Genomic DNA, 24,058 nt, shown 5'->3' with positions numbered 1-24,058 from the left:
AATATGGGTTTTTCAGAGTCGGGGAGAGTGGGGTGCAAACCTTGACTTGGCAAGTCTCAGTCCAATCAGTGCTCAGGCCTTTCTATAAGAGTATTTTGACAACTCAAATTTCCCTGGTTAGAGGCACTGAAGAGCCTGACTCACTCATTTAGTCAAAATGCAGGTCATTGGGAATTGTCTTCCTAGAAAAGGTTCCTATACAAACTTCCTACACAATCTCACCAGAACATGGTGAGATGGCCTTCCTGAAAAGTTATTTCTGGATATGTTCCTAGGAAATGTAAGCTCTTCTTGGCCATATGACCCTTGGGCAGGCACGTGACCCTGCTCCTAGAGCCAGTATCTCAGTGCCTAGCTCAGTGCCATCTCTTCCTCCAATGTGAACAGACAAACAAAGAAGAGGAAATCCCAGCTCTAAAGAACGTAGCCTACTAACCTTTCACCCCCTTGTTGGCAGTGGGGCACCTTCCTTTGCCAGGGATTAAAACAAAACTCCATTAAGAGGGAGGCAAACCAGAGAACTGAGTGCCTTGACCGTTTCACTCTTCCCAAGCCAGGAATTCCAATGACTTGGAGGCTAGCTTCTGTAAGATATTGGCCAGGGACAAATTCTGACTAAGAGCTCAGGGCATTTCCCATGGTCCAGATGCTACATGATTGGATGAAATGCTGAGAACCAGCTAACATAACCTCAGACCTTCTTTTCTTATCCTGCAAAGCCATGGCTATGGTTGGAAGACACAGCAAACAGGAGTGTTTCCTGGAGTAGCTGATACGTGATTGAAAGCATGCGTGCCTCCCTGGGCTCCTGCCTCTGGCACACAGCCCTTTAGCTTCATCTGGGCTGCTTCTGATGGATGTGCCAAGGGAGGTCCCATACTAGAAAGCCACTCTCTTATGCAATGTGAGAAAGATACAGCTTTTGCTATATGCTGAGCCTGACTTCTTTGCCAAGTGTGGGCATCGTGAAATTTGCTCCCTCGGTATTTAATGTATGCCTATGATGGGGGCCAGGCATGTCCTTGACATCAAGGAAATTTCAATCTCCAAAGAATGGCTGACTCACAAAAAATTATAATAGTTGCAGGTAAGTGCCAAATCTACTCAAAGTGTGGGGGTGGGCACAGAACAATGGGCTTTTCGGTTTGCCTTGGAAGTGAGGGATAGTTTTACAATAGCATTAGTCCTGGAATCACTGGGCAGATCATATTGAGGAAGCCATCTTGGGAAGTAAGAACTATGCATAAGCAAAGCACAGAGCCAAGAGAGCATTCTGAGCCAAGCAAAGGCTTGGGTGATGCTAGAGACAAGCTAGGAAACAAGATGGGGCAAAGAGATGGGGGCCAGATGATTGGGATTTGTAAGGTTGAAATAAGGAGAGTCGACCTCACCTTGGGTGATGAAAAGTGGTTGAAATAGGGGCACAGAGGCACAATCAGATGAGTATGTGAGAACAACGATGACTGTCAGTGTCAAGGTTGGACTGGAGGATGTGGAAGTGGAGGCCAGGAGATGAAGTCAAGCCCTTGGGGATGGTTTGGGATGGCAGTGGCAGAGGAGAAGAAAAGGATGTAAATTACAACACATGATGATCAAGGAAGAAGGGGAGCGAGAGAGAGAAGGGAGCCTAAGACAGTTCCTCTGTATCAGGTTTCGTGGGAAAGCACAGGGGAGTGGTAGGTTTGGGGTGAGACTAGAGAGATGGTGAATTCCACTTGAGCTCAGCTCAGTGTCTCTCTCTCACTGCCTTTGAGCCATCCAGATGGAGAAGTCAACTGGTGAAGGTCTTCGATCAGGGCTCTGAGCTGGAGACCCACTTTCCTTGTCAGTAGCATGTGGTAGTCTGTAGCCACAGCAATGGGTGGGATTATGCAGGGAAAGAGCATGGAGTGGGAAGAGGGGAGAGCCAAGGTGGGGCTCTGGGAACACTAGGCTTTTAGGGGAAGGTGTGGGAAGAGAAACCCATGAAGGGAATTCCCAAGAGAAGGGCAAAGGGCAGGAGGTTTCTGGCAGAGAGCGGTGTCATCCATGTGCAGGTGGCGGCCCCAAGGCCACAGTGTCTATTATGGCGAAGCTCCTCTAGATCTTGTTGCAGATCACGTGGTTTATTTTCTCATGTCCCCCCTCCCCCCGCCTTGATAATAGTGCTTCACCTATCTTTTAAATGCTCTGTCTACCTGTTGGTCTTTACCAATGGGACCAAGTTTCCAGTTATGCTGATTTCTCTTTACCCTTTAGAGTTGGGATGAATCAGCCATGGAGAGGCTTTGTGGTATATACAAGAGCTCACACACAGTTGGGCTCCAATTAGATCTTGGGCTGCTTTGCTCTAATGCCTGTTGCTGGAATGTCTACCAATACCAATCAGGTCAACAGACCCTGCAGCACCTGCCCCTCAAACAAGGAGGCCTTGCAGAAGAGAAAGATGGCACTGATGCTGCAGAAGGGCCCAATATGGGCAGCGATGTAAAGGGCAGGGAGAACTACAAACAGCCTCACTTTCTCCAAGAAGATTCACTGTGGTGGTCTTGGTACCTGCAAATGAAAGAGTAACCCCATTGGCCAGAGAGAGCCAGGCTAGCCTCAGACAGATCCCTCTCTGTCTCTTTCTCTGTGTCTAAGACACGACCACACCTGTGATCTTTGAGGGAGAGAAGAGCCACGTGAGGAGGGAGGAGGGACTAACTCTTCAGCGTTGAAGCAAGAGGGAAAACAAGACTTTCAAAAATGAAGGACAGAAGTCTAGCAGCACCATCGAGATTACTGAAGCCTGCCTTTATTTTTGGCCAGAGTGGGAAGAACAGCCCAATTCCATTCCAGCCCCTGAGCAGAAGAAAGGTGCATTGGTCTCTGGTCCCAGTGGAGCCGAGAGTTTTGCCACCATCCTGGGATGTGGCCATGATGGCCTCTGGCAGCCACGCTTGTGGGGAGCATGTGTGGGTGTCAGAAGGCATAGAGATAGCTGAGGTTGGGTAAAATACCCACTTAGAAAGATGTGATACAAACAGAGGGACTAAGTTTCTCGCAGTTTCCCTTGGCTATGACATTTGTAAGTGGTGTTCTGCTCTTAGCCTACTTTGACTCTTCAGCAGTGGCTGCGTTCTACGTTGAAGGCTGTCCTTAAAGGCACTTGAGCTGGAGACACAAGCTTGGTAAGGAATGGTGGCTATAAGGGTCATGACCTTGAGAACTAGGGGGAATCTTGTGGTCTTGCTTTTCAAAGACATCAGGGCTTCTCAGTCTTTCTGAGAAGAGGTAGCATACGTCTGAGCCCATTAGGACTTAACCACACAGGTCTTATGTTGGCATTTGGGAATAAATAAAGTGAAGTAAATTTGCTAAATCCTGGCCTTTAAGTTAGATGAATTTGAGACAGCATCTAGAAAGTCAGCATTCAGAAAATAGTAACTTGTTCCCATGGCAGTCGTGCTGAAAAGTGTCCCAGCCACACTTGGGGCTGTGTCACTCCCACTCCATCACTCACACCGTCGTGACCCTCAGAAATGCTGTACTCGTGACCTTTCCTACAACGGTTTCCAATGGGTTTCTTTGTCTTACAAAAATCACACTTCTCAATATACATATTTTTTCTAATATCATTCTAAGACAGGCAGAAGCTCAAAGGCCTACATTTCAAAAGCAACTCAAAACCCCAAACCAGCTATTTCAGAACAGGCAATATATTTCCTTTGCTATAGAGAAAAAAAGCTTACACAAGTTTCATCGAGGAAGGATTCTTTAGGAAAGAAAAACTGAAGTCCTGCTGTTTAGCACAGGAAACTATATCCAATCACTTGTGATGGAACATGATGGAAGATAATACAAGAAAAAGAGGGTGTGTGTGTGTATGTATATATGTGTGTGTATATGTATATATATATATATATTTATATGTATGTATAACTGGGTCACTTTACTGTACAGCAGAAATTGACAGAACATTGCAAATCAACTATAATTTAAAAATTTTTAAAAGAAAAAAATAGTAGAAAAAAAGAAAAACTAAGCCTATCTTCAGTCACCCTTAATTGCTGCGTTTGCATCAAAGTTACTGGGGCCAAAGTTGCCTTTTTTAACCTTGATCTTGTCTAGGTACAAATAATATACATTTTAGTTTCCCTGATGTTTTTGTATTAATATAATGCCATACCTCATAAGTATACCAGTCAATGTTAATTTGTACTAGTGAGGCTGAAGCTTGTATCAGGAGAAACAGCCCCCTCATCTCTACCCCTCTCACCCTGACAACTGTAACAAGAAAGTCACAGCGCCTCTCCTGCTTAGGAGCCCAAATCTATGGGCTTTACTAGCCAAAAGCCTAGTGAACCCTGCATGAGCTTTACCACAGGTGGGCAGAATGCTTAGGCTGTGCAAGTGAGGAGGGGACCAGGGTTCTCAGGGAGGCGGGGCCAGGGGAGAGCACAGTACACTGTGGTCCAGGCTGGCACACCTCCACTGGAATCTTCTACAGGTGCCCACACTCAGCCTGCCCCACGCTGTCCCCCCACCTCCGTCTGTTTCTTTTCCTGTTTACTCTTTGCTCTTGATGACACCATGGATTACCCAGCTATCCCAGGCAAAAACCTGAGCATCGCCCAAATCTTCCTGCTCCACCCCATCAACATTCATTCTATGCATGCTCAATTCAGAGCCCTCTCACGCCTATTTTATGAGGACCCCACAAACTCACTCCTTTGTCTCCTTTGCTTGGCTTGGTCCATCTTCATTTTCCTACTCAGTTACTGAAACATCCCCCACCCCTCAGCTGGCCTCCAAATCCAGAATCCTCTGCCCCTCTTCTACTATGATGTGTCTCCCACACTTCAGCTCAGGTCCTATTTCTAACGTGCAAATCTAAGCAGGTGGTTCTGCTGCTAAATTCCTTCAATGTCAGGATAAGAGCCCCAATCTTTGGCAAAGCCTGGAGTCTTGCTTTTCCCTCTCCAGACTTTGTTCCCATGTGCCCTTAACATTCAATCCACAAGAGGCACTTGGCTAAGTTGTCCCATGTTTTCATGCATACCATCCCCTCTGCATAGAATGCTTCACTTGCTATATTTGGCTAACCTGAAATCATGCTCCGAGTTGATGCTCCCGGCCTCTCCCCTTCAGGATATTTCCTTGACCCCCCCCCATCCCTTTGAATTAGGGCCCTCCTTGGTGCCTGCCTCCACCTAGGGCAAGTCTCCAAGACAAGATATTTTCACAGCTGTGTGTTTGCATCCAGTCCCTGCTCGCTGCTCATGAGACAGGGAGTCCCTTGAGGCAGGGATCACCTCCTTCACCTCTGTCTGCCCACTAACACGGCCAAAGCCTCTCTCAGAAGGTGTTCAAGGAAGTCAGCTGACTTGATAAGGACAAACGTGAAACCAGTTATTCAGTCTTTCCTCCTTTGTCTCTCCTCCCATAGAATGAAGACACATCATTCAACAGCCCTGGCCTTCTGCTAAGTCTTTAGGCGTTGGGTTTATACAAAATTTCTGAGGACTTGATACTAACATGAGGGGCGAATGTACTTCTTCCACCAACCAAATTCTCTTCTCTACTTTCTTTTCTGTTTAAGGACTTGTAGGCCCTTTTGGCCACCTAAAGGCTCTGACTGAGAGAAGGTATGAGAGCACGTTCCACTCCCATGATACAGAGGGAGAGAAGGATATAACTGAGGGCCAATAGCGAATCTTTCCACTGGGATAAATCACAGGGAAGTTTTTGCAAAGAACAAGGACAACTGAATTTAGAAACCACAATCAGCATATTAAGACCAAACATGTGTAACCAGTAGCCTCCACAGGGCATGTTCAAGAGGAAACATCCATATTCCCATTCAATGTTGCATTTCTTTTTTTTAACATTAATTTTTAAAAATTGAAGTACACTTGATTTACAATGTTGTGTTTATTTCAGGTGTACAGTACAGTGATTCAGATTATCTGTCTGTCTGTCTATCTATCTATCTATCTATCTATCTATCTATCTATCTATCTATCCTTTTTCAGATTCTTTTCCCTTATAGGTTATTATAAAATATTGAGAATAGCTCAAAATACTGAGTGTGTTGAGTAGAGCTTCCTGTGCTATACGGTCGGACCTGGCTGCAACATTCCACTTCTGTTCATTAATTTCTCGTTGAGGTGCTGATCTCATTTTTCCCTGAGCCTGAGATAATAGTCAGATCCCTACCACCAGGGAGATCAAATCTGCGCTTCGGGGCTGATTTAAACCTTCAGGATGGGTGTTTACTATAAAAGGAAAAACAAAGCAAAGCAAGCAGATGATGTTGATCCTCTGAGGGCAGAAGGGGTCGGTCCACTTGGGAGAGAACTTTGTGACAATCCCTGGCAGGGAATAGCTGACACCAAGACAAAAAGAAGGAGAGATTGATGTTTGTGAAAAATAAAAAGAGCGAGAATGCTGGGCTGTGAGCTTTACTTCACACTCTTGACCCAAGAGGCACATTCCTGGGGGATAATGTGGAGCCGAAGCTGGCTAGTGGGTCTGGATGAAAAGGCAGGCAGGGAAGGACACAGGGCTTCTGCAAGGTATGCGCCGCTGCTGGCAAGAAAGATGGATTCACACTAAATTAAGCTCAATTATGGGAACTTTGGGTTCCTTTCCCAAGGTGTGGGGCGAGGGCTGACAGGCATCCCCTGGAGGTTTGGAACACCTCCAAACTCTACTACAGATTCCTTGTTGTTCTCGGAAACTGGGAGTCTGAAAATTAGGAAAGCAGCAGTTGGATGATGGCGTCTGAGGTGGACCAGAGAGCAGCTTTAAAAGGCCGATGCTCCTGACAGAGGCTGGGCTGCAGAAAGGAAGAGACGTGGATCCAAGAGGAAGTGCTAGCTCTCTTTAAAGGCACTTCATTTGATTTCAGATTTCACTTCTCAGAAAAAAAAAGAATTCATTTGGAAATTTAAACCGGCATCTTCTCTTGGACGGGGGTGGGAGATTGAGTGATACACTCTCGGGATAGGCTGGTGAAGGGCTGCTTCTTCTGTGCCCTCCTGGGAGCCATCCTGAGCAGTGTGTGACAGCAGCAGGGGTGGCCTGAGCAAAGACAGCCCAGTGCGGTGGGGGAGGGGCATTCATGTTGAGCAAACACTGGTCCCTGATGCTCTGAATGCTGCTGTTTTGAGGTGTGGATGTTTCTATTGCTTGACCTGTCAGCAGAACTCCAAATACACTTTCCCCACATAGAGCCCTGCACTGTATACCTCAGTCCTTGCTCCAGATAGGATCTGCCGTTTAATTTGCTAGGGATTTTATACTCTGAATCCCACTGCAATTCTTTGGGAGAAGGACAGTTCAAGAGGTCAGCAAAAGGATCCTCTCTTTAGTCCTGTCACCAGTTTGCTGACCACATGCCTTAGGCCTACAAAGAAAGTGCTGGGCATAAGATCGTGCCTGCATCACTTAAGAACCTTTCTGAGGGGACAATTCTCATTCATTTTAAAGGAAAGAATCAAAGAAACTGATGCATGGACTACCTCCAACTTTGGAATATTTTGGCTTTTCTCCTAAAACAGGAATAGGGCATTTATTCCATTTTTCTCTCATTCATTTCTCTTTAATCCTGCTCTCATTAATTACTTCTCGCCTCAAAAGGCCAGCACACAATGAGCACACCTTTACCTGCTTTGGAAGAATGTCTAAGGTAGACAGAAGGCTTTGGAACAAACAAACAAACAAAAAACCAAAGGAAAGAAAGTCAAAGGAAAAAGGAAAAAAGATAACCAAGCTCCCATAGACTGACAGTTGACCCCGCATTCCTCTGGGTGAGGCCTGTGTGCTGGAGAATAGCCTTTCAGCAGGACCCTCCATGCCCTTCAACACAAAGGCCAGGCCTCCTTCCCATGGTTACTAATTATTAGAACTACACAGACGCTTTCTTGGGAACCATCAGTCCACACGCTCCACTCCGCTTGCTCGGAGGAAGCTGGTCCGTCTCAAGTACTTGGATGCCCCGCTGACTGCTGCCCAGCCAGGCTAACTGAGAGCATGGCCAAACCTCCACAGCTCCCCACTGCCTGGGGCTCAGTTGCTTGAGCACACAACCCAGGCAGCATCAACTCAAAAATGGGTTTTGGTATGTCTCCAAACTTATGACACATTCTCCCAGAAACTGCAAAAGAGAAAGAAAAGAGGACACACATCCCCTTGGTGCCAAAAGGAGCCATTGTTTTGGCTGCCTGTTCAACACCTTTAACAGCCCATTTGTGTCACCAGATGAAAACATTCAGACGTGTCCTGCCGGCTGGGGCACCCGGCACCATCGTCCACGGTGGACTGCGGTGGGATGGGGAATGCTCTCCCGAGCAGCTGAGGGGGAGGGAGGTTCCAGGGATGTGGCTTCACATCTGCTTCATTCCCCCTGGTTGACAGGCTCCATTTCTCAGCCTGGTGCTCACTTACAACCGGCGCCGGGGTGGTGGCCGGCACCTGTCTGTGCCGTGCTTCTGTGGGGGGGAGGGGACTCAGCTCAGAGCCTCCTATGTCAACACTAATCCTTCTCAAGGGAAAGAAACAGCACCACCTCAGGACTATTCATGTCAGCAACAAGGGTGCTCTCAGAGCCTCCCCTTAGCATCCTGGTCCCAGGAGCATGACTAGCTCGTTTCTCCATTTAAAATTGTTATTAGTGTGTCTCTGATGAGCATCTTTCCCTAAGGCCTTCCCAGCCCTTGAACAACTTGCATCTAAAAATACAGAATGCAATGTTTCCTCTTTGAACCTATCCTGGGTAATTTGGAAATCTCTATCTCCTGATAGGTATCTTTAGAAGCTAAAGATTTTCAGGGCAATGTAGGAACATTTATTTATGCTGCACAAAAGGGCTTTATCACCTGTATGCAAATCTGTTATCAGGCTTTAAACACTGCCAGGGAGTCTCAGTGGTATTTTTTCATGTCCCTTAAACAGATGCAGAGAAAAGGGTTTGCAGGTTTCCCTGGATATCAAAGGAAAAGGGAGAGAGAGAGGAAGCATGACTATGATTCTACACTAAGAGGGATGTTTTAAAAAAGATCCTGTGGTTTGTTTTGCTAAATTATTGACGATTTCCCGGCCAAAGCAGTGAGACAGAAGGCTGGCTCCAGGATCCTACGTACAAACAGGGGATGGTTATCACCATTGGCTGTGACTCATTTAATTGTCTGCAAGTCACTGTATTCAGGGAAAAAAAAAAAAAAAAGAGAGAGAGAAGAAGAAGCAAAAAGAAAAAGGGCGTTGACCTCTCTCGCTCTTCCTAGGTTTTGGCCACAGCAGCTCTGGAAGGGGACTCTTGGAGCTCAGCAGGGGAGGAGTCCAAGCCCTCAGCCCAGGGAGGGGTGGTCTCCTTCCTCCTCCTAACTACCTCTCTGTTTACCCTCTAACTCCCGATAAAGGGGTGGGCTCTGGTTGCCAGTGGTTTCTCGTTTAGTCACTCACCTTTCATACCACTACCTTCTTCTTGGAATGTGTTACGAGCAGTGGTCTGATCTTCTAAGTGTTCACTCCCACCACTTCCTGAAGAGGCTACACTGCTTTGTGGAGACAGGGGGGCATGATCGGATGGGAGGCACTGGGGTCCTCTAGCTCGTAAGTCCTCATGAGACATCCATCCATGTCCTAGAGGCTGGTTTGGCACATTCATGGGTGGGGTAAGGGACACAGATCGTTTCAAAGGGCTGTGGTGTGCCTGGCCTGAGAGAACTGGAAAAAAAAAATAAAATGAAATAGGTTATTCCCCCCCCTTTCGCCTGAACGCACAGTACCTCTTAACCCTGAGAGATGGCGCTGACTGACCTACCACCCCAGCAGTGGGCACAGTGTGGCCCTTCCCTTCGGGGTGCTTAAAAAAGATGTTGGCTGTACCCCTGCGTGGGCTGGCTTTCTCCCAGGAGGCTGCACCTATAGGTCACACACCGTCTTTGTGGGTTGGGATCTAGGTGTATTTCTTCTAACTCTAGAAATCAGGATTCGTGGCAGTCGGCTTATAAAGCAGATGAGGCTTGGCAGCCTGGCAATGTGGCCATCTGCCAAGACTGAAAAAAATTGTCCTGGACAAATACATATATTTTTTGGAAACACATAAAACCCGACATTACCCATGTCATTGGGGGGACTTCTGGAAGGGCAGGCAGGATGGTCCTCGTTGGGGATCTTTGTGGGGTTGAACTAGAAGACGTGGACTAGTCCTTCCAGCCAGGAATTGGGAGACCCATCACCTCTGAAGGGGGTGCAGGCTTGGTGAGGAGCCGGGCACTAGCACGGACCTCACTGGCTGGGCCCCAGCAGCTGTGTGTGAAAGGGCCGATTCTTCCCCTTGGCTTCACAGGTTAATGCCAAACTCTCTATTGCAAACACTTCCAGGTAACAAGGCTTTCATTCAGAAGCCAGTGGGGGTGCTCTCAGTAGGCTGGGAATGGTTTTTACCAGCATGTTCAGCCCTTCCACACAGTGGGCAACATCTGTGTAGCCCCCCATTTTTAATTTCTTTTCCAGAAAACTAGGAAAAAGCAACAGAACTCACATACCTCGCCAAATTAAATTGAGGTCACTCAAGGGAGGGATTTAACCAAAATCAACGCCGAGGGAGACGCATTACCCGTGGTTGGTTTTTCTGGGCGTGTCAGGTGACAACTTTACAAAATAAGTCTATTCATAACTTTCTCTCGGCACTGGTTCCTGACAGGTCCAGTTTATTTTGACTGCTGCAGTACTAGCATGGAATTGAGCCGCGTGCATTTTAAAACATTTTTTTAGGGCAGCCATCAAGTTCCATCTCAGGCTCATCTCCTCCAATAAGGTATTTGCTCTCCCAAGATGTGGCAGCGCTGCTGTGCTGATGTTACTCTTTCTGTGTTTTTCAGTCAGCAGACCTCATCTCCCAAAGTAAGAAGTTCTGCTTTTTATTAAACTGCATTTCGGGTGGGATGGCACCCACATAAAGACCTGAACAGCAGACTCCCTTGCCCCCACTCAAAAAGATAAAGACCAGATCCAAAAGGCTGTTTGCAAAAAGTGTGCTGGGGCCAGTGGTGGTATGGGCAGCCCACTCATGGTCAGCGGGCATTAACCAGGCCCCAAGAGCAATGGGGCTCACGACTCTGTTGTCAGTGTTTCTGCCTGGCTCCACGTGGCCAGAAGGGCAGCCTGTGTGTGAAAGAGGGACATTCAGAAGGGCCAGACACTTCTACACTAAACAAAAAATAAAGGGGGGGGGAGGGGAGGGAGCTGCCGAAGTTAGTTATCTGTCACCTGAGGAATTTCTAATTTGGGTAGATTCCATTAAAAGCAAGGAATTATCATCTAACTTCAAAATACGCAAAGGGAATGCTGTTTTTTAAAAAAATCTTTTGATCTTAACAGGCTGCAATAGCTTGCATTCCTACTAAATAGACTGAGAAAGAAACTATTTATAAAGGTTCCCTGGAAAATGTATTGCTACCTGGTTGGATCAGAATTAGCAAGAGAAAAAAAGGGGAAAAAAAAGCAGAAAAAGAAAAAATAAAAACAAAAAGCAGCAGCAAAAATGAAGAGAGAAGCCAATAGGAAGAAAAGCCAGACATCCAGAAAATTCATTTCAAGCCTAAGTATTTATATAAAATCGGGCAGACTTGTTGAGGGCCGTCTGAGTAGTGGGACAGTCTAGCTCAGACATCTTTGCTTTCTGGTACCTCGGCAGCCATTTCAGAATATCTGACGGATGCTCTGAATGGGGCCAGCCAGGTGTGCCCAGAGTGGAAATGGGGGCTCCTTTTCACAGCCAGGATTAGAATGAGCCCAAAACCATAAAACCAGGCCTTGTCAAAGAAAGACACACAGCTCAGAGCTGGTGGAACCCTTTGTATCCCGCCTGGTTAGAGGCGATAACTGAATCCATAACCATGAGTGGTAACACTGCTAAGAGAGTTCCTTGTCTTTGGATGCAAACCACAATACCACACATAGGCAGCCGCCGAATTCTGTTATTAGATGAAGCCAATTTGCTTCCTTCCACCTAAAGTTTTCTTAAAATCCATGCTACCTCCCCACTGATGGGCATCTTTGGGGGAAGCTGTCAGTGTTCAAGGAATCCATTAAATGTTTACCTAACTTGACAGGACTTATAGGGATTTGTTCATAGAAATCGACACCCATTTCTTCATATATTCCTGAGCTTGACTGAAATCACAGGGGATATGGCACAAACTTGGTCTCTGCCTCTAATAGAAATTGATGATACCTGAGGCCCCTGGGCCTTTTCCCAGTGACTTTCTACCAAAGGGCCCACCCCATCTGTATCATAAAGACTCCTACAGCTGGCACCAGACTCAGAAACGCCCCCTCAGGAACAAACCTGCTGTAGCAACCAAGCAAAATACCTCTCGCTAAGCTTCTGGTTTGCAGAGACGGCTGTGGATTTCAGCCAGGCAGGACACCACACCTACATCAAAGCCCAGCTGTGCTGGGCAAATGCCTCACTCCTCCAAAGGGAACTTAGGCCCCAAGGCAATCCAGGCTCACCTTCTCATGGGAAGGACACTGAAGCAGGGACAGGTGACCTGCCCTCAGTGCCACCCTGGGGTGAAGACAAATCTTCAGGTGGAGGTGAGAGTGACCACAGAGCCAATTTCAGTGTTAACTGCGAGTGCTAAAGTGCTTTGTTTGGCATAAAGTGCCAGAGTAAATAAGAAACACCATGGACAGAAAGCATGGGAGAAAACAGGCCGCCCAGTGGTGGAATGAATGAGGTGGCCCAGGGCAGAGGATTTGATGGCTGTCCCATGGCTCCATTTTCTTTCTTTCTTTCTTTCTTTCTTTCTTTCTTTCCTTCCTTCCTTCCTTTTTTTTTTTTTTTTTTTTTTTTTTAAATGGCTGCACCTGCGGCATATGGAGATTCCCAGGCTAGGAGTCAAATGGGAGCTGCAGCTGCCAGCCACAGCAACACTATATCTGAGAGGCATCTGTGACCTATACTGCAGCTCACAGCTCACCGGATCCTTAACCCACTGAGTGAGGCCAGGGATCGAATCTACATCCTTATGGATACTCATCAGGTTCTTAATCAGCTGAGCCACAATGGGAACTCCCTCCACTCTCCTGTTGACCAAAAGGACTCACCTCATAGAGGAAGAATGGATATTCAGGCAAAAATAAATAAAATTCCTTTCCTCACAAGAAGGGAGGGGTGAGCAGTGCCAGCGGATTTCTGAGGAGCTTTCCACAATGGGTTAGCTGCCCCAGAATCACTCTAGCTAGAGACAGACCTTTTGAACATTCTCCCCTGCTGACGAACATTCTGGTCAGACTGAAGCTGCCCCAGAGTAATCTTCAAAGGCTATAGGATTAAGAAAACCTTGAAAAAAACATCTCACTGTAGATTCAAACTTGACAAGTTCCAGCAGAACCAAGGTCCTGAATTTGTGACTTTATAATAACTGTGGGTAGAGGGACAGCATGTTTCGGGGGGGGGTCATCATTCTAAAAATTGTCCGGGGCAGGGTTGCGGAAACGGTGACACTTGCCCTTGAAGGAACTGGAGCTACAATTTAATGCCATGTAGAGTCCACATTGCTTATATTTTTAGGAATCTCTACAGCAAATTTCAGGTAGAGGCACATATAGATGTCTACACGGATGTACGTATTCCTATGACAACAGAATTCTGCTATTTCGGGAACATTTATAAATTCAAGTGAACTAGAAATAAATAATAAATATTGAGTATGTCTATTGGAATATGGGAAAAGCAGCTAAAAATAATCGTGCTGCAGCAGTGGGGCTGTATTGTGCAAGTACAGAGGGGCTATAATCTGGCAATAAACTCTGTCAGACCATTCAGGGCCAGTCAACTTCTCTGACCTCCTTTAACCTTACGATTTCTTTTTAGAAAATTTTTAACCTTATGATTTTTTTCCTCTCCAAGCATCTTTCATGAGACTCCTTTCAACACTTTTTTTTTTTTTTTTTTTTTTTTTAGGGGAAAATATGATACCTGGCTCTGGGTTCTGTTCTTTTAAGTATTTTCTTGAAAACCTGGAAATCAGATTTCTTGCCCCTTTCCTTTGCTTTGATTTTTAGTTATTGAAATAAGATTCAGGAAAAGACCTTTTGGCATAGCTAGACTCTTTTGAGAAAATTAGGTATACCTATTTTTCTGCCTTCTAATACAGCCAATAATGGAGTTTGTGGAAAGAGGAAGGTTTGGGACATGGGTCCAGCTATTTCCTCAGTTCACTGTCAGGTTAAGTCCTGTACCCCACTGTTGAGGACAGAAGCGATTCCCATAAGTGAACAGTCCAGTCGACTGAAGCTCAACTCTTACCAAAACTTTATCCTAACCAACTGTAGTGGACCTCTTTCAAAGATACACTGTATACTCCTCCCTTCTCCCTATTATTTATACACTAGATGCAAGTAATGCTTTAAAATTATTATTATGAGCATAGACTAATAACATTTCAGAGCTGGAAGGCCCTGAAAGGCAGTATAATTCAATAATCCCTATGTTGTGAGCTTCAGGCCCCTAGGAATCCGTACATGCACCAAGCCTGGGCAGTAGATGAATGGCTGTGCTATAAATGGTTTTTATATGGATGGAAAGAGGATTAAATTGAATAAAACGCAAATTCATTTATATTTGCTGAATTCATACCTCTTTTTGTCATTTTTTTTTCCATTATCAGATTTGAAGTACCCTAATTGTTTTGTGGGGACCATAGTTTTTTTTCAGTCTTTTGAAAACTGAGGCCTGAATTCAATAACCGATAAAGATGCCTGCACTTCTCTGCCATGTTTGTTGAGTTTCAGGGCACACAGATGGCCTTGGGAATTTATATGCTTCAATCCTCTGCATAGCTTTCACCATTGTACAACCTCCTTGAATTCAGCCCATCACCACCATCTCACTGCTGCCACTGTACTTTCCCACCTATTTCCAGGCTTCGTGTTTTGTCCTGGAGTCTGGAATCTGGACTGCTGATGCTGCCTTCCTTCTGAAAGAGGGCATTAAGTATGCTCCACTCCTAAGTCATCCTCTTTCATCAAACTCAGTAACCTGTCTTCTCAACAAAAGGTTGGGCCCTGTGGCCTCATCAGGCCCTTCTGAGTTCAGTCACATAGACGCTACTGGCAATTTCACTCTTCTTTCTTCCTAAGCCAGTCTCTCCACTGCTAATCTAAGAAGCTGGCCTTCTCAAAGAAAAACTTTGGCTTTGTTCATTTTTATTTTTTAATTTTATTTTAATTGACATGCTTTTATTATTTAGGTATTCTACATAGATTTGATTTGCGCATTAATTTTTAAATTCTAAGTACTCAGGTGACAGAACTCAATCTAACTGCTGGTAGGACTAAACTTTTACAAAAACAGCTCATTCTAATTTAGGGATTTTGAAAAGGAGAATGAGGAAATCAAGTATTTGCACATTTGTTTTGAAATAGCAGAATTTGTTTCCTGAATCAAGGGGTCCTGGCCAATTCCATACGCCGGTGATACACGTGTGTCAACTGGCTATGACAAAGCATGAGCAGTATTCTACTTCCATGCTGCTAGTGGTGAATTTCAACAATACTTCTAGACCTACTTCTAAAAGAAATGCACAAGTACCAGTAGAACCTTTGCTGAATACATCAATTTGAGAGGTCACACAACATATAATTCTTAAGTTTCTCTGCAGGGGATGGTTTGATATTTGTCAAGTTTAAAGGAGAAGAAGATCAACCTCTTGCCAGCTACAAAATATCTATGGCTATGGTTTCAGAGTTATTGAGGAGAGGGTTTCTGTTCATTCCCGAAGTTGAGGCCTGTTTACACAGGCATCTTTCAGGAACCATCCCAAGAATTTCTTCTGAGAATACTGATTTCAGAGCATCTAAGGAACTCCTCTGAAAGGCTTTCCATTTTCAAAGAGTAGAGTTCTGCTAACACCACTTGTATGAATAACGCTAGGCATTTGCTTAAAAAAAAAAAAAAAAAAAAAAAAGCTAACATTTTAGCAAGGCTCAGTGGTGAAATGACATTAGACCCTGGGTTCCTCTTCTTTAGTTGGTTTTGTGGTGCCACAACCAGTAATCTGAGGCCCTGTGGTGGGAATCTTTGGGGAAGAAAAGATTAATAGTACTATAAGAATACATTTAAAAAACCAAGCCAAACCAGAGTATTCAATCAGTGACATCATGCAAAGAAAGACAAAATAACACCAGTCGCATTTATGGCCAAGAACAGATTTGTGTCAGGGGTGGGGGGGGGAAAGGGGAGTATTAATTACTAAGGTTAAAATTAACATGCTCGGCCTCATTGCTTCAGGGAATAGATTAAAAGCAAATCTGGAAGATTATCTGCCTCAACTCTGCATGCTTACACTCTGCTTCTTGTCTAAAAGTTTGGAAAACCAGTGCTCACATCTGGACACCAGAAGATGATTCCTCCAGACAACTTGGGACCCCATCTCATTCCGGGAGAAGGAGAAAGAGCATGCTACACAGCAAAGATGTCGTGAATGGACCAGGTGTTCCCTACAAGTCCAAGGAGGAAGCTGTATACTCTGCAGGGAAAGTATACACTTGCCTCTGCAACAGAACAAAACAGAGACTCTAGAAGACAAAGCTGCAAAGAACATGCCAACAAGGTTATCGAATACACGCTGCTAAATCTCTTTTTCCCCCGTTCAATCTTATTTTTATATGGCATTGATGCCAGCGCATTCTGATACAGGAAAAACACCCAGAGAGGCTTTTCCATGATGTGAGTCCTTGTCACTGGTGTCAGCCCTTATTACTCCATAGACAGCTCAGCCTTTGGGCAGAGCAGAGATGTATGTTACTGCCTTCACATGATCACTTAAACATTGGGGCTTTTAAGAAGTAAATGAGAATGTTTCTGGCAGACTTTTATTGCTGCATTCATCTTGGGTACATTTCATTTGTCCTCTTTTGTCAGTTTCTATAATGGCAAAAAGTGGGTGTCATCCAGTAGAAAACCTATTTTTGATAACAGCTGTTTGACTTTACATTGTCATTATGTATGATAGACGTTAGACAAGAAGCCAATATATACATTTTAGAGAAATCAGTAGAATCTTACCCACAAGTTTAACTTCAGAGTAAGCAGGCCTAAAAGGAAACTGCCCAAATCCTCTCATTCCATTTCTATCAAAACCAATGACATCAACTGTGGAAGTAACCTGACACCCACCACAGAGCAGATGTTTCAGCCAATTTGAGAGACTGGGATCAACCCAGCCATTTCTAAGGTCCTTGCATATTAGGTTACCTTCTGCATTGTTTCTTTTCCTATCTATAGTTATAGCTATATGTACTTAACCCTTAGGTTTCTTAGCTCTTAGTTCTGTCCCTGGAATTTCTATCCACTTGGAGAGTATTTTAGACAGAGCTGCAGAATTTGAATTATTTTGCTTACGCCACCAAGTAAAGAAAATAACTGAGTCAAGCAAATGGCCAGGAGTGACTTGAAGCAGATATCTATGTTTTCGTTTTCCAATATGTCCATAACAATGCTCCAGTTGCTGTGAGGAAGAGAGTGGAGAAACTCAGAGAGATAGATGTTTGATGACAAAACATCTCCCCCATCCCTTTCTTAAAAGATAATTCTCAAACAGTAACAGCTGTGACCTCAGCTCACATGTCTATCCAGGAAGTGCTTCTTAGGTTTACAAACTGCACTATCCATCCTGTGTTTAAAACTCCTGGGCTGCTGACTGAATGTAGGTACCAGCAAAGCAATCCAAGTTTGGAACTGCAAATAGCCAGGGTTTCATGACTGAGCAACCCAGCCCCCATCAGAGCATCAGTCCCAAGGCCACCGCCAGAGTCACTGAACAAATCATTTACATCTTTTTTTTTTTTTTTTTTTTTTTTTTTTTTTTTTTTTTGCTTTTTAGGGCCATACCCATGGCATATCGAGGTTCCCAGGCTAGGGGTCTAATCGGAGCTACAGCTGCTGGCCTGCACCACAGCCCCAGCAACGCCAGATCCAAGCCGTATCTGTGTCCTACACCACAGCTCATGGCAATGCCGGATCCTTAACCCACTGAGTAAGGCCAGGGATGGACCCCACAACCTCATAGTTCCTAGTCGGATTTGTTTCCGCTGCGCCACTATGGGAATTCCTCCTGTTACATCTTGACAGAGGAGAAGGAATCAATCACTTAGAAGGGGCTTACAAGGGATATTTTGGAACCTTGTGTACCAGCTCCTGTGTTGAGCTGAACGACAGGCAAAGTCTTCGCTGGAGCTTAAAAGGCTCCCAGATAAGAGGGCAAGGTGGCTCTTAAAGAAAACGGTACTAATTAGGCAAGAACCGACATCATTAGAAGATGCCCAAATCCTACTGCCATCACAGTCTCAACTCAGCACCAGCCAAATGTGGGACTGGTGCCAGGATTTCAGAGCGTGAAACTCTGAACTTGGCCTTGATTAAGCAACAATCTTTTTTCTTTTCTTTCCAGTGTTAGGAGAAGGGTTATAAATAATTGGAAATGTATTATGCACTCCTGACTAATTCTTAACTTAGTTCCTTGGTGGAAGAATGAGAACTGGAGATTCTCAGCATTTCAGCTAGTGGGGCAATTTACTGATGAGGGAATTGGTTCTTGTTTTCATTTAAGCATTCAATCTCAGTGTCAAGTGTAACAATACACATAAATGACCATTCAAAAAACCCACAGTTTGAACTTACACTGCTAATTAGATTATTGGGGGGGGGAGTTAATTAAGAGAAATTGGATGGTTTAGGCTCTCCTGGTTGCTTAATTATATTTGGTTGAATCACCATGTTATTCAAGACAAGGTATTGAGGCTTCGCATATCCCAATTCCCACTTTCTCTTCACCTTTGGCCTCTTCTCGAATTCTAAACTGTCACAACCTGACCCTGTGGGTGTTGGAACATGGTGAGATTGGTACTGTGTTTGTAAAATTGATTTACTGTGGTCTGTAATTACACATAATGATTTGAATTTTTGACTTGGCACTGCATTTTTCATTTAAACTGTACCGTTCTTCTCTACCCCAGAGAAACAGCGTTTATATAATTGCTCTCAACTCATCTACTTGGGTATTATAAATCAGTCCTGCAATAAAAGACTTCCAGAGACACTGCGCAAGCATGGGTTTCCTAGCATAATTCAGCCCCCAGGACTGTTCTAGTTTAAGACAGGAATTGAACAGCATTCATTTCTTATTGGATATGAGATGTTAAGGATTGTCTGGAGCCCTAAGATCCTGGCTGCAAACAGAATGGCCTGTAGGGCGATTGGTGCTGGGCTGACCTCAGCCAGCCAGCTTAGTTCTGCAGGTCGGCTCCCTTTGCTCATTTACTTCTGGGCTGCCCTTTAACTGTCATACAAACTGTACAGTGTGTGTTTTGTCCTATATTATATACCATCGAGCCTCTGTATTCACAGATTCCATATTTGTGAATTCACCTATTAGCTAAAAATTTATAACCAAAAATCAGCACTTGCTACATCTTCATCATCATTCATAGACATGCACCCAGGATTTTATTGCTCTTGCTCTGCTCTTCAGTCAAATTAATGATATTTTGGTACCAGAATTCCAAGCCAAATGATACCAGAGCAAAAAATTCTAAAGACTCCCTAGAGTCTCCAAAAACGAGTTCCTGACACACTTGTTCCTGGCTAGGGTTGAGTAGGCGGTGCTTGGTCTTCCCGAGTCCGCTCTCATATGTAAACCAGCACCCTTTCCAAGGTTGTTTAGAGCCAAGTTTTCCTAACTTTGGTTTTTTTGTTGGTGACTTACTGTTTAAAGCGGCCCCCAAGAGTAGTGCTGAGGGGCTGGCTAGTGTTCCTCAGTGCAAGAGGCTGTGTGTGCCTTAGGGAGAAAATACATGTAGTGGATAAGCTTCATTCAGGCAAGAGTCAGAGTGCCGCTGGCCTTGAATGCAAATGTTAATAATCAACAATATGTATTAAATAAGACACCTTTAAACATACATAATACAAAGTTATGTATTGATAGGGTGATGAAAATGTTGTGAGGCTTGCAGAAACCTAACCTAGTATTTCCCCTGCAGCAGAGGTTCAGTGTTTGCTAATTCAGTGTTTACAGGGACTTTAAAGAATATCATCACTGCAGATAATGAGAACTGACTATCTGTCTGTCTATCTATCTAGACAAAAATACCTTTTTTTTTTTTTTTTTTTTGGTCTTTTTTAGGGCCACACCTGTAGCACATGGAGGTTTCCAGGCTATGGGTCAAAATGGAGCCACAGCAACGCCAGATCCAAGTCATGTTTGTGACCTACACCACAGCTCATGGCAATCCTGGATCCTTTAACCCACTGAGCAAGGCCAGGGACTGAACCTGAGTTCTCATGGATACTAGCTGGTCTTATTACCGCTGAGCCATAAAGGGAATTCTCTAAATAAAAATTCCCCACTCCATCTCCCATTTTGGGACATTTTTGTCCTATCTGCCACATTTTTGTCTTAGGCTAGTAGTTCTCAGCCTTGACTGCACATTAAAACCATTCAAAGCCTTAAAAAAAATCCTGATACCCAGGCCCCATCCCAGACAAATAACTAAAAATACCTGCAGTGCAGTTGGAGTGCACTATAGGACTTTCTGATGCACCTGAGTGGTTTTAATGGCTACCTGGCCGGGCTGAGAATCACTGTCTTGGGCTGTCTTCTTATTTCAGTGAGCCCCCCAAACTCTGCCCACATCCTTGACACTGAAAACCTTTCCAGGATGGCTAATGCTTCCGCCTGTTTTGTGTGAGTATGTGTGTGTGTGTGTGTGTCTTTTTAGGGCAGCACCTTTGGCATATGGAGGTTCCCAGGCTAGGTGTCAAATCAGAGCTATAGCTGCTGGGCTATGCCAGAGCCACAGCAATGCCAGATCCCAGCCACGTCTGTGACCTATACCACAGCTCATGGCAATGCCAGATCCTTAACCCACTGAGCGAGGCCAGGGATCGAACCCACAACTTCATGGTTCTTAGTCAGATTTGTTTCTGCTGTGCCACAATGGGAACTCCCATAAACATTCTTTTTTATATTCTTTTCCATTATGGTTTATCCCAGGATATTGAATATAGTTCCCTGTGCTATATAGTAGGATCTTGCTGTTTATCCATTCTATATGTAATAGTTTGCATCTGATAAGAATGTGTAAGGAGTTCCTGTTGTGACTCAGTGGAAATGAATCTGACTAGCATCCATGAGGATGCAGGTTCGATCCCTGGCCTCGCTCAGTGGGTTAAGGATCTGGCATTGCCATGAGCTGTGGTATAGGTCACAGATGTGGCTCGGATCTGGCATTGCTGTGGCCAAGGCATAGGCCAGTGGCTACAGCTCCCATTCAACCCCTAGCCTGGGAACCTCCACATGCTGTGGGTGTGGCCGTAAAAAGACAAAAAAAAAAAAAAAGAGAGAGAGAGAGAGAATAAGTCAGAAGTGAGATTCGGACTCGTGCCTCTATTTGGAGACTAGAAGCCACAAGGGTGCGAAACAGAAGCTTGAATCTGGTGCCTTAGACCACTCAGTCATCTTGATATATTCAGCCCAGGATTTTATCACTTTTACCCTGCCCTCCAGCAAAATAAATAATATTTTGGTAGCAGAATTCCAACCTGAATGATATCTGGGCAGAAATTTCTAAAGAGTCCTTAGATAAACATTTAGACTCCTGAGCAATAGGGTCTGGCTCTTGCTGTGCCCTCTTCATTCTAGCCAAGCAGGAGGAGAAGGTCAGGTGTCAGCTCCAGGACCTCTCTGAACACACATCAGCTGCCGAAAGCTCTAAGTACATTTTCTCTTAGTTTGAAAATTCAATTGGTGAGAGCACAACTGATTCACAAACAGCAAAAAAAAAAAAAAAAAAAAAAAAGTGTTCTGGCTCCATGGACCACCAGCAGCATCAGCACCAGCAGGGAGCTTATTAGAAAGGCTGGACCTCAGGCTTAATCCCAGACTCAGAATTAGGACCTATATTTTAAGATCCCAGGAGATTTTTATGCATCTTCACCATTAAGATGTACAGACTACACAACCAGCTCTGACTTGCTGGCTTGACACCTGTTCCACTGATACTGGGCTAGGAAGCATCTATAACAAAGCAGCCTGCTGAAGTGAGAATTGGGGATTTGGGTTTGGAGTCATATGACCTTTCTGGGCCTCACTTTTCCCCAGCAGTAGATATCAAAGGCTTGAGCATGGGATTGTTGAAAAAAACTGAACCACTTAATGTCCAGGGAAGTGTTTTGCAAACTATAAAGCCCTACAGAAATATTAATTATTAGTTGTCAGAGTAAGAATAATCCCATATAAACCAACACTGCTAAGTGACAAATGAACTCAAAGTACTAGCCAACCCTAATAATATTCATAGAGCATTTATAGTGCCTTATGTGCAGTCTGAAAAATCTCTCTGATTACTTTATAGTGTTTCACAGATTAATAAGAGATGAATTTTCTGCCTTGGCATGTCATACCAAAAAGAGTGTCTTTCTTGCTCTTTCAGACTTTTTTTTTTTGTCTTTTTCTTTTGTCTTTTTAGGGCCGCACCTGCGGCATATGGAGGTTCCCAGGCTAGGGGTCCAATTCGAGCTGTAGCTGCCAGCCTACGCCACAGCCACAGCAATCAGGGATCCGAGCCATGTCTGCAACCTATACCACAGCTCACGGCAACGCCAGACCCTTAACCCACTGAGTGAGGCCAGGGACTGAAACTGCGTCCTCACAGATACTAGTCAGATTCATTAACCACTGAGCCACGATGGGAACTCCCCAGACTTCTTATCTGCACTAACACAGATTTTTCCCTGTCCTGATCAGAAAAACCTTCCTTTGATTCAGCCTCAACTTGGTCTTTGCTTTCCTCCCATTCATTTAAAGTGTGGACATTTCACTTCCATTTTCGAGGTTTAGGGCATGCAAATCACCTTCCTTTCCATTAAATTTCAGTAATCAGAACTCCTGAGACCTTCTCTTGGTCCTGACATTGGTAAGAAACCCTGGTTGCCTGAAGTCCTTACCGAGGAGCCTAAGTACTTCCATTATATTTAGAAATGCAAGTTAAGAACCTATTACCGGAGTTCCCGTCGTGGCGCAGTGGTTAACGAATCCGACTAGGAACCATGAGGTTGCGGGTTCGGTCCCTGCCCTTGCTCAGTGTGTTGACGATCCGGCGTTGCCGTGAGCTGTGGTGTAGGTTGCAGACGCGGCTCGGATCCCGCGTTGCTGTGGCTCTGGCGTAGGCCGGTGGCTACAGCTCCGATTCAACCCCTAGCCTGGGAAACTCCATATGCCACAGAAGCGGCCCAAGAAATAGCAACAACAACAACAAAGGACAAAAAGACAAAAAAACAAACAAACAAACAAAAAAAAAACCTATTACCTAGCAAGGCAGGGACCTTGGTTTCTTCAGACGCAAAAGAAGGAGCTTGGACTAGATGAATTCCTTCCTTCCTTCATTCACTCATCAGACACTTGTTGGGTGCCCACCATGTGCCAAGCTCTAAAAGCTGAGGGCACAATATTGAAAAAGCCATGGCAGCCTAGAAAATGAGTGCTTAGCCCTTCCCTGAGCCAAAATTCAATGATGCTATTAGCATGTATATGCAGTACCATTCTCATTTGGACAAGATATTGTCTTCACATTGCTTATTTCTTCATATATTTTTTTAAAGTCTGGGAGTTCCCTGGCAGCTTAGTAGTTAAGGACTTGGTGTCATCACTACCGTGGCTTGGGTTAGATCCCTGGCCTGGGAACTTTCACAGCCAAACATAATTTTAAAAATTAAAAAATAAAATATAAAATAAAATTTAAAAGTCTGCCTTGTAATACTGACAGAACAGCCAGAGAAGGGAAAAGGATCCAACAGCTGCTCACCGAAGACTAGATTCTGCACAAGGGAAGGCTCGAACTAACTTATTTCATCCCTCCTCCTTCCTGGCTCAGCCAATGTTCTCCTTCTTCCTGCACATTCTGGGCTGAGCAAATGAATACTCTGTTTCCTGAGTCCGTTTCTTTCTCCCTGGCCCTGGGCTGGGGAAACTGTACTGTCCCTTCCCCAAACGAAACTTCCAAGCACATCCTTAGAACCACC

The 24,058-nt window shown here is 44.7% G+C and overlaps 1 protein-coding gene across 3 annotated transcripts in view; it reads right to left on the bottom strand.

Moving 5' to 3' along the window:
- SAMD4A (sterile alpha motif domain containing 4A) overlaps positions 1-24,058 on the bottom strand; it is a 224,930-nt gene that overhangs the window by 46,452 nt on the left and 154,420 nt on the right. For 2 of the 3 annotated variants that reach the window (XR_014819199.1, XM_021102232.2), the window contains exon 4: positions 9,427-9,690. The exons of the other annotated variant lie outside the window; for it this stretch is intronic. Coding sequence is in view for 1 of the 2 variants with exons in the window: in XM_021102232.2 (XP_020957891.1) it covers positions 9,427-9,690 (264 nt within the window). In the remaining variant the exon portion in view is untranslated. The remainder of the gene's footprint in view (positions 1-9,426; positions 9,691-24,058) is intronic. 3 annotated transcript variants of the gene reach the window in all.

Source organism: Sus scrofa, chromosome 1 (assembly GCF_054392235.1).
Source record: "Sus scrofa isolate SSC_HxYL_T2T_F1_AM1 chromosome 1, Sscrofa_HxYL_maternal_Yorkshire_Landrace_v2.0, whole genome shotgun sequence".
In the NCBI taxonomy this organism is placed as follows: domain Eukaryota; kingdom Metazoa; phylum Chordata; class Mammalia; order Artiodactyla; family Suidae; genus Sus; species Sus scrofa.
The sequence above is the reverse complement of the archived record's forward strand: the minus strand, read 5'-3'. Positions and strand labels throughout refer to the sequence as shown.